This window comes from Glycine max, chromosome 9 (assembly GCF_000004515.6).
Source record: "Glycine max cultivar Williams 82 chromosome 9, Glycine_max_v4.0, whole genome shotgun sequence".
NCBI lineage: Eukaryota > Viridiplantae > Streptophyta > Magnoliopsida > Fabales > Fabaceae > Glycine > Glycine max.
In genome coordinates, this window is record NC_038245.2 from 47,614,138 (window position 1) to 47,627,872 (window position 13,735).

Below are 13,735 nucleotides of genomic sequence, written 5' to 3' on the forward strand. Positions count from 1 at the left end.
CTCAGGAATTCAACTACTCCACTATTTGTTAGAAAATAAAATAAAATAAAGGGATAAGTGTCACAAAGACTTAGTGAGAACATAAAATACAGAACAAACAAGAAGAAGAACACAACATATCACGAGTCTTTACATTCAAAAGTTATTTAAATGACATTAAATAAATCAAAATAAATACAACTTGCTTGTCGAAACTATTATATATTCCCTTGAAAAATTTTAGAACTACATATAAACTTGTATTCAAGCATAATAACTTTATAATCAACCTTTCATTCCACTATGTGCACATAGACCACATTATCTCTTTGTGTTGTGACGAATGATAATTATAGAACTATAACATTTAGCTCCTAGGCTACATTATCTCTTTATTGTAGCGGATAGATCTTTAGGAACTATGGATATTCAACTCATAGATTGTATTATCTCTTCATTGTAACAAACAGAAAATACAAATATACTATGAGTAATTAGTGGCTCATAAGCTACATTATGTCTTCGTTGTAGCGAACGACAAATATAAATATACTATAAGTAATTGACTCAGGCTACATTATCTCTTCATGGTAGAGAACGACAATCAATTATGAACTCACAATAAATAAAATAAACTATAATCCATCGTTCATTCTTAAATACCTTATAAAAAATCTAAAAATAAATTTCAATCAAGCGAAAATAAATATTTTCCTTTATTCTCAACTACTCCTAAAATTTTAATGATCACAAAAAGAATATATATTTTGAAGTTTACTTACTTCTCCTAAAAGAATTAAAAAGAATGCCACTAAGTAGATTAAATACTCACTTAAAAGAATGCAATTAATTGTTGAGAGGCAAAATTCTCAAATTTAGCAAACTTAGGGTTTTGAGAAAATCACGATAATCTCCAAATACTTAATTTTTTAACCTTTTTTCACATAATCCATAACTAAACTATGTTATAAAATAATGATCTAACACAATGAGTTATAAATTTTTACCTTAAACAAATTAAATAAAAAATTAAAAGAAATGGGTGATGTTGCTTTTTACTCGAATCATATTCCCGTGCTTAAGAATGATATAAGGATACAATAAATTTGATAAATTTGGAAACAATGGATGAAGTGAGGGAAAGGTTGAAAGATGAAAAATTGAAAAAAAGAGGGGGGATTTGAGAAATGGGGGTGGGTTATTTAAAAGAAAAGAGAATTTGGAGAGGAGGAGGGAAAGAGTCTCGTGTTTTTATAAAACTGAAGTGGGAGGCTGTTTTATTATTTCATATACAAGAAATAATAAAACGTGCGTTTCACCAGATATGAGATTTATTTTGTTTAATCAATCAAATCAGTTAGATTCCCTAATTTTATATATTTAAAGCAAATAATGAAGCCAAATTATTAAAGTAATTAAGGTGATTTCATCATGTATATTCATATATGTCTAATTATTATATTATGCGTGTATTAACTGTACGAAGTTATTTTTAGTTTAATTAAAATTTTTGGATTTGAATTATGTATAAATAATTGCATTAAATATTTAGAAAAAGATTTTAGTGTCTAATCCTATCGGCTCCAATATAATTATCTCATATGTGATGGAAACAAGATAAAAAAAATCAAAATAATAAAGACATATTGAATAAAAAAAACTTATTAAAAATAATAATAAAGACACCCAAAAATTTAGATATGTTTTGTTTTTTTTACTATTTTATAACTGTGAAGAATTCAACTCCTTTATCAATTGGAAGATCTGAAAAACTATGAGGTCTCTCTTTTGGATAATGAATTTGTTGATACATGGGAAAGCAAACAACAAAAACCAAAACTAATGCAATCTAACAGTGGGCACACCAATAGAATCTGCAAAACAAAGACTAAGCAAATCTTGGGGATATTCATTGAGAATCAAAAGCGATTCATGAAAGTTGACTCCTCTCTTAGCTAAAGTGTCAGCAACAAAGTTTCCGTCTCTTAACGTATGCCCAAATAAGAGATACCAATCCTTATGACAATATGATATGATCGATACTGTTAACCAGAGCTGCAAACGGATGAGTAATAGAGACGCCATAGGAAATCATCTTCAAATCCATTGTTGAGTCAGATTCACATATTAAGTTTTCAATCTTGAATTTGAAACCTTGATTAAAATATCCAGGCTCAATTATACCCATATCAACATAATGTTTTATTTACAAATTTATAGTTATCACGGTATATTAAAAAAATTATAATTTATAAATAGTAAAAAAAAATTACACTATCATTTACTTGTTTCGAAGGTAATACCCAATAAATGTTCCACATAAGTTGAGAATAAGTTGCTTTATATAGCTTTTTCAAAAGCTACTTATTTGTTTTTATTTTTCTTCTTTTTAAATAAATTACTTAATAATTTTAAGAGCTTTTCATCAAAAGTATTTTAAATTTTAGTTGAGAAAGCTCAAAAATATCTTTACTCCTTAGGAAAACAAATTATCTCTTCATTCTGTATATTAGAATTTAAAATTATACATTAAAATTTGTAAAAATATTTTCCTAACTTTTTTCTAAACCTGACATGTATAATGATTTTATTAATTACATATCAATAATAAATTCTAATTAATTGGAAATATATATATATATATATATATATATATATATATATATATATATATATATATATATATTGCTAATAAATACATACAAATTAAAATCTAAAATTAATTCTTTAAATGCAAAAATTTGTACTCTCTGTCTCAAAATAATCATCATGTAATAAGAAAAAAATTATATCAAAAAATTATTATTTTAATTTTTTAATATATCATTACTTAGTTTTTTCCATTTACATATCTTATATTATTAATGATATGGGCTAAAAATAAAATAAAATAAAAGTGAATTAATGATTATAGCATAATTTTGCAAGATGATTATTTTTGTTTTGTGAAACAATAAGATGATAATTATAATGAGAGAGATGAAATAAAAAAATAATATTTGATTGTTAAAGAATTTGTAAGAAAAGGGAAATATTAAATGAGTATTGGTCTGAAAGAGAGGGGCTTATCTAGCATGAACCTCCAGATTTTGTAAGTGTATATTCCATATTCCATTATTCCCAATAATGTGAAAAATTGAGCTGGTGCTGGTATTTTTTGAAGTCTGGTTGACAATAGAAAAGATGTGTGTCGGGTATTTTAGTTTGGCTCCACCACCAGCGCAACGCAACGCAACGCAATAACGGTCTCGCCTGTGCACCACCACTAGACCGCGAAACACCGGATCAGATTCATCCATCATCCAGCGTCGGTGGTTAACGCCCTCTCCGATTCCGATTCCTATTCAGCATGTTCAAATTCCTGAAAGAGGTCGTTGGCGGATCTGGCACCGGCGTCAAGGATCTCCCTTACACCATCGCCGAACCTTACCCTTCCGCTTGGGGCTCTTGGACTCATTCTCGCGGCACCTCCAAGGTACACTCACTCCACCACAATTCCCACCTTCCAATTCATACTCTATATTCAAAAATGATCCATCAAGTAATGATGTGATTACTGGTAAGCAACATGATGTGACTGAGAGTGTGAATTAGGCGTATAACTGTGTAGGTATTCATGATATTCATATAACATCTAAATCTAATCTACACCTTAAGAGAGATAGAGATTCAAGTATGGAATTAATAGGTAATATGATGTGAAAAGAAGAGAAACACAGTCAAATGCAGAGTGTCAATTAGGTGTTCATATGTCATTATTCCAATATGTATATAACACTGCCACGTCGTCACTGTCTCAGGATGACGGTTCTCCCGTCTCGGTGTTCTCACTCTCTGGCTCCAATGCTCAGGACGGTCACTTAGCTGCCGCGCGCAACGGCGTCAAGCGTCTCCGAACTGTGAGTTAGTCTCTGATTCTTAACTTTAGGATTTATTTTTCATTTATTTATGTTTCATTTGGTTTTGTGGATTTTGTCGTTTTGTTGATTGTGCTGTGGTGTTGCTGGTTTTCAGGTCAGGCATCCGAATATCTTGTCGTTTCTTCACAGCGCTGAGATTGAGACTTACGATGCGGGTTCTCCTAAGGTCACGATATATATTGTGACCGAGCCTGTGATGCCGCTATCTGAGAAGATCAAGGAGTTAGGGCTTGAAGGTACACAAAGGTATCAATTGAGTAATTGCTGATTTAAACGTGTAGTGTCATGCATGGAGTTCTAAAAGCGTAGTGTCTTTTGAGTTCAATTACTATCCACTGTCCATATAATTTTTTTTACACTGGCAACCAATCAGAATATATGGTAAATATGACTTTAAGTTAATTATTGTACATTTCCAAAAAAAGTTAATTATTATAAAAGTCACTAAACTTATCATACATTTCAATTGTGATTGTATAACAATGTAAACTATTTACACTGTCACTATTTACTTGTGTCTTTCTTTTTCCCCTCGTATTAGTGACTTTCATTTATCAATTGAGTTATTAATATCATGCATTAGGTTTTAAAATTGCACCTGACATGATGTGTGACGTCCTTTTATGTTTCCTTGTATGACTGACTTTGAAGTATCAATTGGTCCATGAATTGAGTAATCAGTGGTAGTCACTTGTTTGTTTGGGCTATGTAGGGATGAATATTATGCTTTGGGTCTTCATCAAATAGCTAAAGCTGTGAGCTTCTTGAATAATGATTGTAAACTTGTGAGTATTTATGAGCTTTTTTATTGTTTTTATTTTGTTTTATTGTTATTTTTTAAATATATCTTGACATGTTTTATCTGTTGCAGGTTCATGGCAACATTTGCATGGCTAGTACTGTTGTCACACCAACTTTGGACTGGAAGCTTCATGCTTTGGATGTTCTATCGGAGTTTGATGGGAGCAGTGAAGCGTCTTCTGGCCAAATGCTGGTAAATTTATGTGTTTGTTTGCAAAACATTGTCTCGTTTGTTTTGGCATTGCTATTTGAATTTACATTAAGTGAAATAATTACTTCACTTTAGAGGGTAAAAGTTTCTTGGTGTGAGTCTGTGAGATTAAAAGGCCATGGCATGCTAACTTTGACAGACTGGAGTCTGTCAACTAAAACTTGTTCTCCAATTTTGGCCATCTCTAACTTAATAAGACTTAAATTAGATTTATGACAAATTTGATATTATGGACACTCCCTTGTAATGATTTGATCTGGGCTTCTTTATTTTAAAATAAAGGATATGGAATAGGGAAACCAAAATTGTCCTCACAAGTTTTCATGCTTCCTGTTCAGCAATATGCATGGCTTGTTGGATCACAATACAAACCAATGGAGTTGGCAAAATCAGACTGGGATGCAATTAAGAAGTCTCCTCCATGGGCCATTGATTCTTGGGGCATGGGTATGTTGTTTTCTGTTCCTTTTGATGATAGTTCATAGTGATAGCAAATTGGTTTATATGGTGCAATAGAACACGGGAACAATCTGCTATTTTTGTGTCTTTTTTCTACCTTTAAAGTTTCAGTTCCCCTTGCAAATTTAGTCACATGACCCCAACATATATTTTACAATTTGTTCTCATTTAGTATTGGGTAGTTCCACTGAGAATTTTAAATAAAATTGTTTTCTAGTTTGTGAAATTACACTAGGGGGTGTTTTTGCATTTTTTAAAACTAGTTTAAAATGGGGCTAGATGGTACTGGTTACAGAAGGCCATGTGAAAATAATTCGGTTTTTGATCAGGCATAGTGTGGTTAAAACTACTTCAAAACTAATTTTAATACTAAATTTATTTATATAAATGTCAAAGTTTGCGATTTTCTAAAGTTAATAAAGTAAGCATGTTTATCTGGATAAAGTTATAGGGACCAATAATTGGGCATTGGATGAATTGTTGGTACCTGTAACTATATCTTATCCAATAACCATCCTTAAATCCAGCTGAAAGATAGAGAAAGGGAATATGAAATGGAAGAGAGATAATTTGGAAAATATGGACTAGAAACAGGGAAACAAAGAGTGTTGGATCGGACTGGTTTTATCTAATATTTAGCTCAGATAAGAACTATTTTTCAGCATTTATTTAATAACCAAACAATCTATGACTAAAAACAGGCCCCACTCTGACTATATTATATATATATCTGGTTTTATAAATTTGCCAATCACTCTCTGGTTTTCTTGTTATGCAATTAGTAGAATTCCTCCTTGACCCACTTATATTTTGGGCTTGGGGATGTTTTTACTTGCACCTGTTGTTGAGAAGGGATCATAATGCCAATTCAGTAATCAAGGAAAGAAATAGAAATATTTTATATTCTGCATTTGCATAATTGTTGCTATCTTGCTGATAATCTCATTCATGTGAACCTGAAAATTTGGATGTGTTTCCCAATGCAATATTTACTAATGTAAAAACTTTTCTTTCACATGAAACTTCTCTAAGAATTTCTTCATGTGTTGGAAGAACTTGGCTAACTTTTCTCTGGGACAGTGAGTAGTTTTAGTTTAAATTATGTCAACTTGGACAGATATTGTAGGTTCACTGAATATTTTTTGTCTTTACCTTTCTATGTATACCTCTCTCACATATTTAAAAATCATAATTTTATAGGTTGCCTAATCTATGAGGTATTCTCTGGACTGAGGTTGGGCAAAACAGAGGAGTTACGCAACATTGGTTCCATTCCCAAGGTCAGCAGCTTCTCTTATTTATTTATTTTATTTTATGACTTATTATATAGAAATTAAAGGATATTTTAGTTTGCTGATTGCTTTTATGTTTTATTCTTTTGAAAAAATCATTTTTCATCTCTATATGTTACTTTTTTTTTGTCTAGTCTCTGCTTCCAGATTACCAACGACTATTGAGTTCCATGCCCTCTCGTAGATTAAATACATCAAAGCTTATAGAAAACAGCGGTGAGTGCTCCTTGATATATAATATAGATGGGGATTTTTCTGCTTCATGATCACCTGTAAACAAGAAAGTTTGCTTTATTATTCTATGTAACTCATCTTATCTAAACATTTGCCTTTCTTGTTTTGATGATTGTCATAGACTCATAGTTTTTGCCTTTGATATAATTTTCTGCAATCATATCCGTTTTAATAGTTTGAGTTTTTCAATAATGGATATGCAGAATATTTTCAAAATAAGTTGGTAGACACGATACATTTCATGGAAATTCTCAGTTTGAAAGATAGTGTGGAGAGAGACACCTTCTTCCGCAAGCTTCCAAATTTAGCTGAGCAACTTCCTCGCCAGATAGTGTTGAAGAAGGTATATTTCTGTGGAATTTCTAATTATAAACTATAGACGGATCCACCTTTGTTATCCAATTTTTTTATGATTCTTATGTTTTTTTTTTTTTTTTCACAGTTACTTCCTTTATTAGCTTCTGCCCTTGAATTTGGTTCAGCTGCTGCCTCAGCTTTGACTGCATTGTTGAAAATGGGTTCCTGGCTTTCAGCTGAGGAGTTTAATGTCAAGGTAAGTTATAATTTCATACTTTTATGCCAATGATTTTCTTTTCCCTTCCATACAGTGCATACTTTTATCTCCATTTTACTCTTTATAATTAGGATTCAGTCCCATTCTTTTATTGGATTTCAATATTCATATCTAGGTACTTCCAACAATTGTAAAACTCTTTGCCTCCAATGATCGAGCTATACGAGTTGCCCTTCTTCAACATATTGATCAATATGGAGAGTCGTTATCAGCGCAAGCTGTTGATGAGCAAGTATGCACCCGATTTCTCTACTTTTTTTTTTGTTCTTGACAATTCCTTTTTGTACAATATATACTAACATTCATGTTGGCAATGTGGATACTTTGAAATTCTTAGGTTTACCCTCATGTTGCTACTGGGTTCTCCGATACATCTGCTTTTCTCAGGGAACTGACTCTTAAGTCTATGTTAATTCTGGCTCCAAAGGTATGTCTGTTATATATTGATATAAATGGGTTTTGCTTTTGCCTTGGTTTCTTTTTAAAATATAAAAGTGTTACTGGTGTTAATGGAATGTTAGATACATGTAACATTTATAGCTAATTGTGTTTGTATAGCATGTTTGACCTGATTATTGTCAAACTTACATAGAAGAAAAATCTGCTTGAGGGGAGGCATGACACTTGTAACATTATCTTTGTTATCTTTGTTCAGTAAGTTATTGTCTTTAATAAAACAGAGGTCTAAGCTGTGTCAGAGCTGGGGAAATAGCACAGATCTTTTATTGCTCTTTGGTTTATCTTACCACTTCAATATGCATTTTTTTAACAATGTTTTCTACGATGCTCAAATATAATAATTGTAAGATTGGGTTTACATTAAGGATGTTTAATGCACTTCAATGAGATGCATAGTTTACATTAGATTGATATTTGTAATATTAAATGGTCATCAAATTCTGATTGACTCTTAAAGTATCATGTACTTTTTAGAGCTTGTTTCCTGTACTGTTCCTTTTCTTTATTTTTTTCCTCCTCCTTTCCCAAATTTTATAGTCTATTTATTTGGTGAACTTCACTGCACAATTGTTTGTTAAAATGTGGTTTGTTTCATAATTGCAGTTGTCTCAAAGGACAATGTCAGGGTCATTATTGAAGTATCTGTCAAAGTTGCAGGTACTTCCTCAACCAACTCTTTTGCCCTTTTCTTAAAAAATTGTTTTAGACTGTTTCTAAGAATCTTGGACATGAGAGACCAATATGGGAGACACAAAAATTTGAAGTGTCCCATTAAAATTTTATAATGTATTGATTAGGACATAGATCCTTTTTTGAAGTATGTTGTTCACATCTCTTATCTCTCAAAATTTACTGATAACCTGACTGCCAATTTGATTGGTATGCAAGCATTTTATTCAGGGAAAAATATCTGCATTTTTATTTCTATTATTTGCTTTTTTTATGTTCATGCTTTCATGGTTTTCCACATATAAAATGTATACCATTTGCATTTTTTTGTAGGTTGATGAAGAGCCAGCAATTAGAACAAATACTACCATATTATTAGGCAATATTGGAAGTTACTTAAATGAAGGAGTATGTTCCAAATGTGCTCTGAAATTCAAAGTGTGCTGTGCTTTATTTAATAATGTTAGCATATTTTTCTTTGGTGAAATAACATGGAAGCTATTTTGCAGACAAGAAAAAGAGTTTTGATTAATGCATTTACAGTCCGTGCATTACGTGATACTTTTCCACCTGCTAGAGGAGCAGGTATCAGAACCATATGCATGTATCTATAACTCTTCTTCATTGTTACACTTTTCCTCCAACATTCTTTTACGTAATTTTGAATTTTTATCATTCAGGCATTATGGCTTTATGCGCCACCAGTTCCTACTATGACATCACTGAAGTTGCAACCCGGATTCTTCCTAATGTTGTTGTGCTCACAATTGATCCTGACAGGTTATATCTCACTATGAGCTTGTATTCCTTGTAATTCCTTTACCATGTGAAGATGAGGAATATTTCAGTGACTTAATTTACCCCATTAATTAGTATTTTTAGGGGGTTGATTCATCTTTTTTGTATTGTAATTCATTGCTGCTTGATTCCCTTTTTTCCCTATTTATTATATATTGATATGCTCACGTGGATCTTCTTTTGTACATATATTTATATATTTATACATGTGCTATGTGATGCTTTGTTTGTTGTTTCTTGTCTTTATATTCTAAATAGAGATCATTTTTTTGTACTGTTGGTTATTTGGTCATTTATTGAGACAATGGTTGCATGTTGTTCTTTTCATTGTTTAAACAGTGATGTTAGAACTAAGGCATTTCAAGCTGTTGATCAATTTTTGCAGATAGCAAAGCAACATTATGAAAAGGTATACTCTGAAATTGTTTTTGGCTATTATTCTGATGCTTATCATGGTTCCTAAATCAGCCAGCGTGTAATGTATAATATCTTTTAGAAGAAATTAGTTGTGCAGGCTGAATTTATATGTGTGTGTATACATGCCTATCTCTTAGACTTCACCTCTGATAATATGTTTATCCCCCACTACTAATATCATTTGTTCAAATTTTAATTAAAAAGATCTTCTATTAGAACAAAACTCTCATGTTGAGAAAGCATCATTATATAGACTAATGTATTATGAAGATGATCATCTAATGTGATGCTGGTGTTCTTCTATTTTCTGTTAAAGACAAATGCAGCAGATACCAGTTGTGGTGTGGGAAGCTCATCTGTTCCAGGAAATGCTAGTTTGCTTGGGTGAGTCAGTCCAAACTTTGTGTGATTGAAAATTCAAATGTTAAGCAATGGATAGAGAGAGAGAGAGAGAGAAATCATATGAACTTCTGATGTTAGATTTCACAGTGTAGTATGTCTAGAATAGCTTAGTTTTCATTCGAAAATAGCTTTTATGTGTAAAATCTCTCAAGTTTTTACTTCTAATACAGAACTGTTAATTCAGGATAAGTTATTATCTATCACATTTTCTAATACTTTGTTGTTCCTAACTTATATACCCATAACTGCCAACATGACATTTATTATTACACGTATCTAATAATGCATGATTGCTCACGATAGTTATGATTTGTTCTTATCAATTACCCTCCCATAATATATACATTTTCATCAATAAATTGGTACTGATTTAACCCTTGTCACCATTCAGGTGGGCTATGAGCTCTTTGACCTTGAAGGGTAAACCTTCTGATCATGCTCCAGTTGCTTCTGCAAGTTCGACTGCAATCACTTCGACGTCTTCTAATGGCACTGCAGGTATGCCTAATCCTAACCGTGAATCTATAACAAAACATAGGAAACAATGACATTGACAGTGTGGACTATATGTCAATTTCTCTAGTTTCATTAATGAAGAGCTTGTAGAAAAAGTAAACCCTTACGATCCAAGTGAGTGTGACATCATTTTGGTCTTCCCAAGAAAATTCAGTTTAATTTGTTCTATCAAGCAAAAAAGGTGAATTTAATTTGGTCCTCCAAAGAAAGTTGACATTAATTTAGTCATCATTGAGAGTAACATGAATTTAGTTCCTTTTCACGGGAAAGTGACATCAATTAGTCCCTCCATCAATGGACGAATAAACAGTGTTTTTACAGTCCATTAACATACGGACGATTTTGTTGTCACTCTTCATGTTTGAGTGACTAAATTGATGTCACATTTTTTTTAAGGATTCATCTTGCCTGAATCACCTGACTATAGCTAGTAGAGATATGATTTTGTATTAATGTAATTTTATTTTAACTGTTGATTGAAGAGAAAGAAAAGAACAAAAATAGAAAAAACATGGGTGAAGAAATAACTGAAGATGTCATATCACCCATCATCTTCATATCCTTTTTTTCTAGATGCAAAGCTATTAATTCTGTTTCTGTATCTGATCTGTTGAAGATGCCTTAATTCATTTTGCTTAATTTAGGATTTAGGACAGCTTCTTTCCATAAGTACACTTTTCCAACATTTACCCATGTTTATTTCATTTATTTTTTGGGAGTAATTAGGTATAGAGACACCATCAACAGCAGCAGCCCATGTAAGCTCTACTGCAGATTTGGCTGAACACCCTGTCCCTACATCTCCTACATCAACAGATGGCTGGGGGGAACTTGAGAATGGAATTGATGAGGAGCATGGAAGTGACAGGGATGGGTGGGATGATCTGGAACCGCTTGAGGAGACAAAGCCAGCTCCAGCTCTTGCAAACATTCAAGCAGCTCAAAGGCGGCCTGTTTCTCAACCTATTTCACATACAAAGCAAGGTATTTTTTTATTTCTCTGTTAGTATTTTGGTATTAATTTCCATGACTACAAGTTACTAGTTACTATTAATAATTTCAGTGTCTGATTGAGAGTTATCATCTATGGTTATGCCAAACCAGAACAGAATGACTTGAAAAACTGTCGCATGTTTTATGCCTAAAATTAATGACAATCCACAAAGTGATTGATGTGAGTGTATGAATTCCTAATTCAAATTTGCAGTTTGCACTAAATGTTGGGTTGGCATTTCTGTTAAATTACTGACCTCACTAAGAAATGCACTGAGCTTTTTTGTCATTTTTTATAGTATTACTGAAGAAAATACATAATGTGTTTTAGGGATGTTATTGCCATTTTATGTAGCTTGTGATCTGTACATGAAAGTTTTGACAATTTCCAGGAAATTTCTCTAGTAATTTGCCTATATACAGGAATTGTATTAATTATTATTTTTAATTATTATTATTTTTAGCCTCAAATTTGCTATCCAAAAGTACACCAAAATTGAACAAGGATGAGGATGATGATTTGTGGGGATCTATAGCAGCTCCTGCGCCAAAAACTGCAAGACCTTTAAATTTGAAATCAGCTCAAACTGATGATGATGATCCTTGGGCGGCCATTGCTGCTCCAGCACCCACGATCAAGGCCAAACCCTTATCGGCTGGGAGAGGTAGGGGAGCCAAACCTGCTGCTCCAAAATTAGGTGCTCAGCGGATAAACCGGACATCATCAGGCATGTAATCCAAATTGCCTGGGAACCGAAGGAATGGCGAAAGAGTTAATCTTAGTGCTAGTCGCCCTTTTCTTACGGTGGCAGTGACCATGTTAAAATACAAGACCCGTTATCTATGATATATGAATTACATTTGTGATTTTATTGACAAATTGATTTGTAATACTATTCTTTTGTATCTCAAGAATTTTACTTGAAGGGGAAACTTTCGGGCAGCATCTTCTGAATTGTTGTAAGGCAACAAGGCTGTGGTATATTTGCTATATTTTTTTATGTTTTAACTTTTTTATTTGAGGAACAAATTAGATGTAATGTAATTAGTTTGATCATATGCAGGAAAGTTTTTTGGTACTGGATCTACTTAAACTTACTATTTACGGTTCAAATTTTGTGCACTTTGCATGCATGCAATGTCATGTCTCTTTTTCAATGTGACAAGCACCAAATTTCATACGATTAGGAAATAGATTAAAAATGAAACATGTTTAGTGAATGTTTGGATTCACGTTGAGTTATTTAAAATTATATTGAAATACTACTGAGTAACGTAATTTTAAGTAAATATTTGGTTTTAAATTCAGAGCTAATTTTTAATGGAAGTAATTAAGTCACTTTTGTGTTAAATAAAAAATGACTAAATATTAAGTTTTATTATTAGCTTGTTTTTAAAATTAAAGCATTTAAATATAAATCATTTCATTTTAAAATCAGTTTTATAAACATTCAGCCTACACTTCGAAAGAATTATCAGGCCATCATCAGGTTGCATTTCTTTAACTACACTGTCATAGTTGTAGAAATTTGTAAATATTTTAGGAATTCTTTTTGGAATACATTAAATACATTCCAAAAATTAATTTCGGGAATTAAATACAAAGTTCAAAAAAGTACTTTTGTAAAAATAAAAAAGGACTGGAAATAAAATTTCAAGAGTCATTAAAAAAAACTAATAGAAAATTGGCTAAATTATTGTCTTAATTTATTTTCAATGTTCAATTAAGTTATCTAATTATTAAATGGTTTGATTGGATCCTCTAATTATTCAAAATTGTTCAATTAGATCATTTCCATCAGTTAGGTGTTAAAGTTAACCGTGCAATTTAAAGTGACAAATGATGTGTCATTTTTTTAATAGGTGAATTCTTATGCACAAAACGACATCGTTTCAATGAGGCACAAAATGACATTGTTTTGGTTCTTAGACCCACGGTGTGAATCTGTTAGGATTATTTTGAAATTTTACTCAGCTTTGTGGTGAAAAACTAGATGGAGGGAGATAAATT

General features: G+C 31.9%; 1 protein-coding gene across 1 annotated transcript; it reads left to right on the top strand.

Annotated features, from left to right (window-relative positions):
- Positions 1–3,034: 3,034 nt before the first annotated feature.
- Positions 3,035–12,803, top strand: LOC100789813 (N-terminal kinase-like protein). The gene is made up of 21 exons (XM_006587751.4): positions 3,035–3,454; positions 3,780–3,878; positions 3,994–4,145; positions 4,612–4,684; positions 4,771–4,893; positions 5,250–5,358; positions 6,571–6,650; positions 6,797–6,878; positions 7,100–7,239; positions 7,339–7,449; positions 7,586–7,702; positions 7,808–7,897; positions 8,533–8,586; positions 8,932–9,006; positions 9,108–9,183; positions 9,279–9,378; positions 9,736–9,805; positions 10,130–10,197; positions 10,607–10,713; positions 11,458–11,715; positions 12,189–12,803. The coding sequence occupies exons 1-21, from the start codon at positions 3,329–3,331 to the stop codon at positions 12,458–12,460; spliced, it is 2,382 nt and encodes a 793-aa protein (XP_006587814.1). The 5' UTR covers positions 3,035–3,328; the 3' UTR covers positions 12,461–12,803.
- Positions 12,804–13,735: the final 932 nt, after the last annotated feature.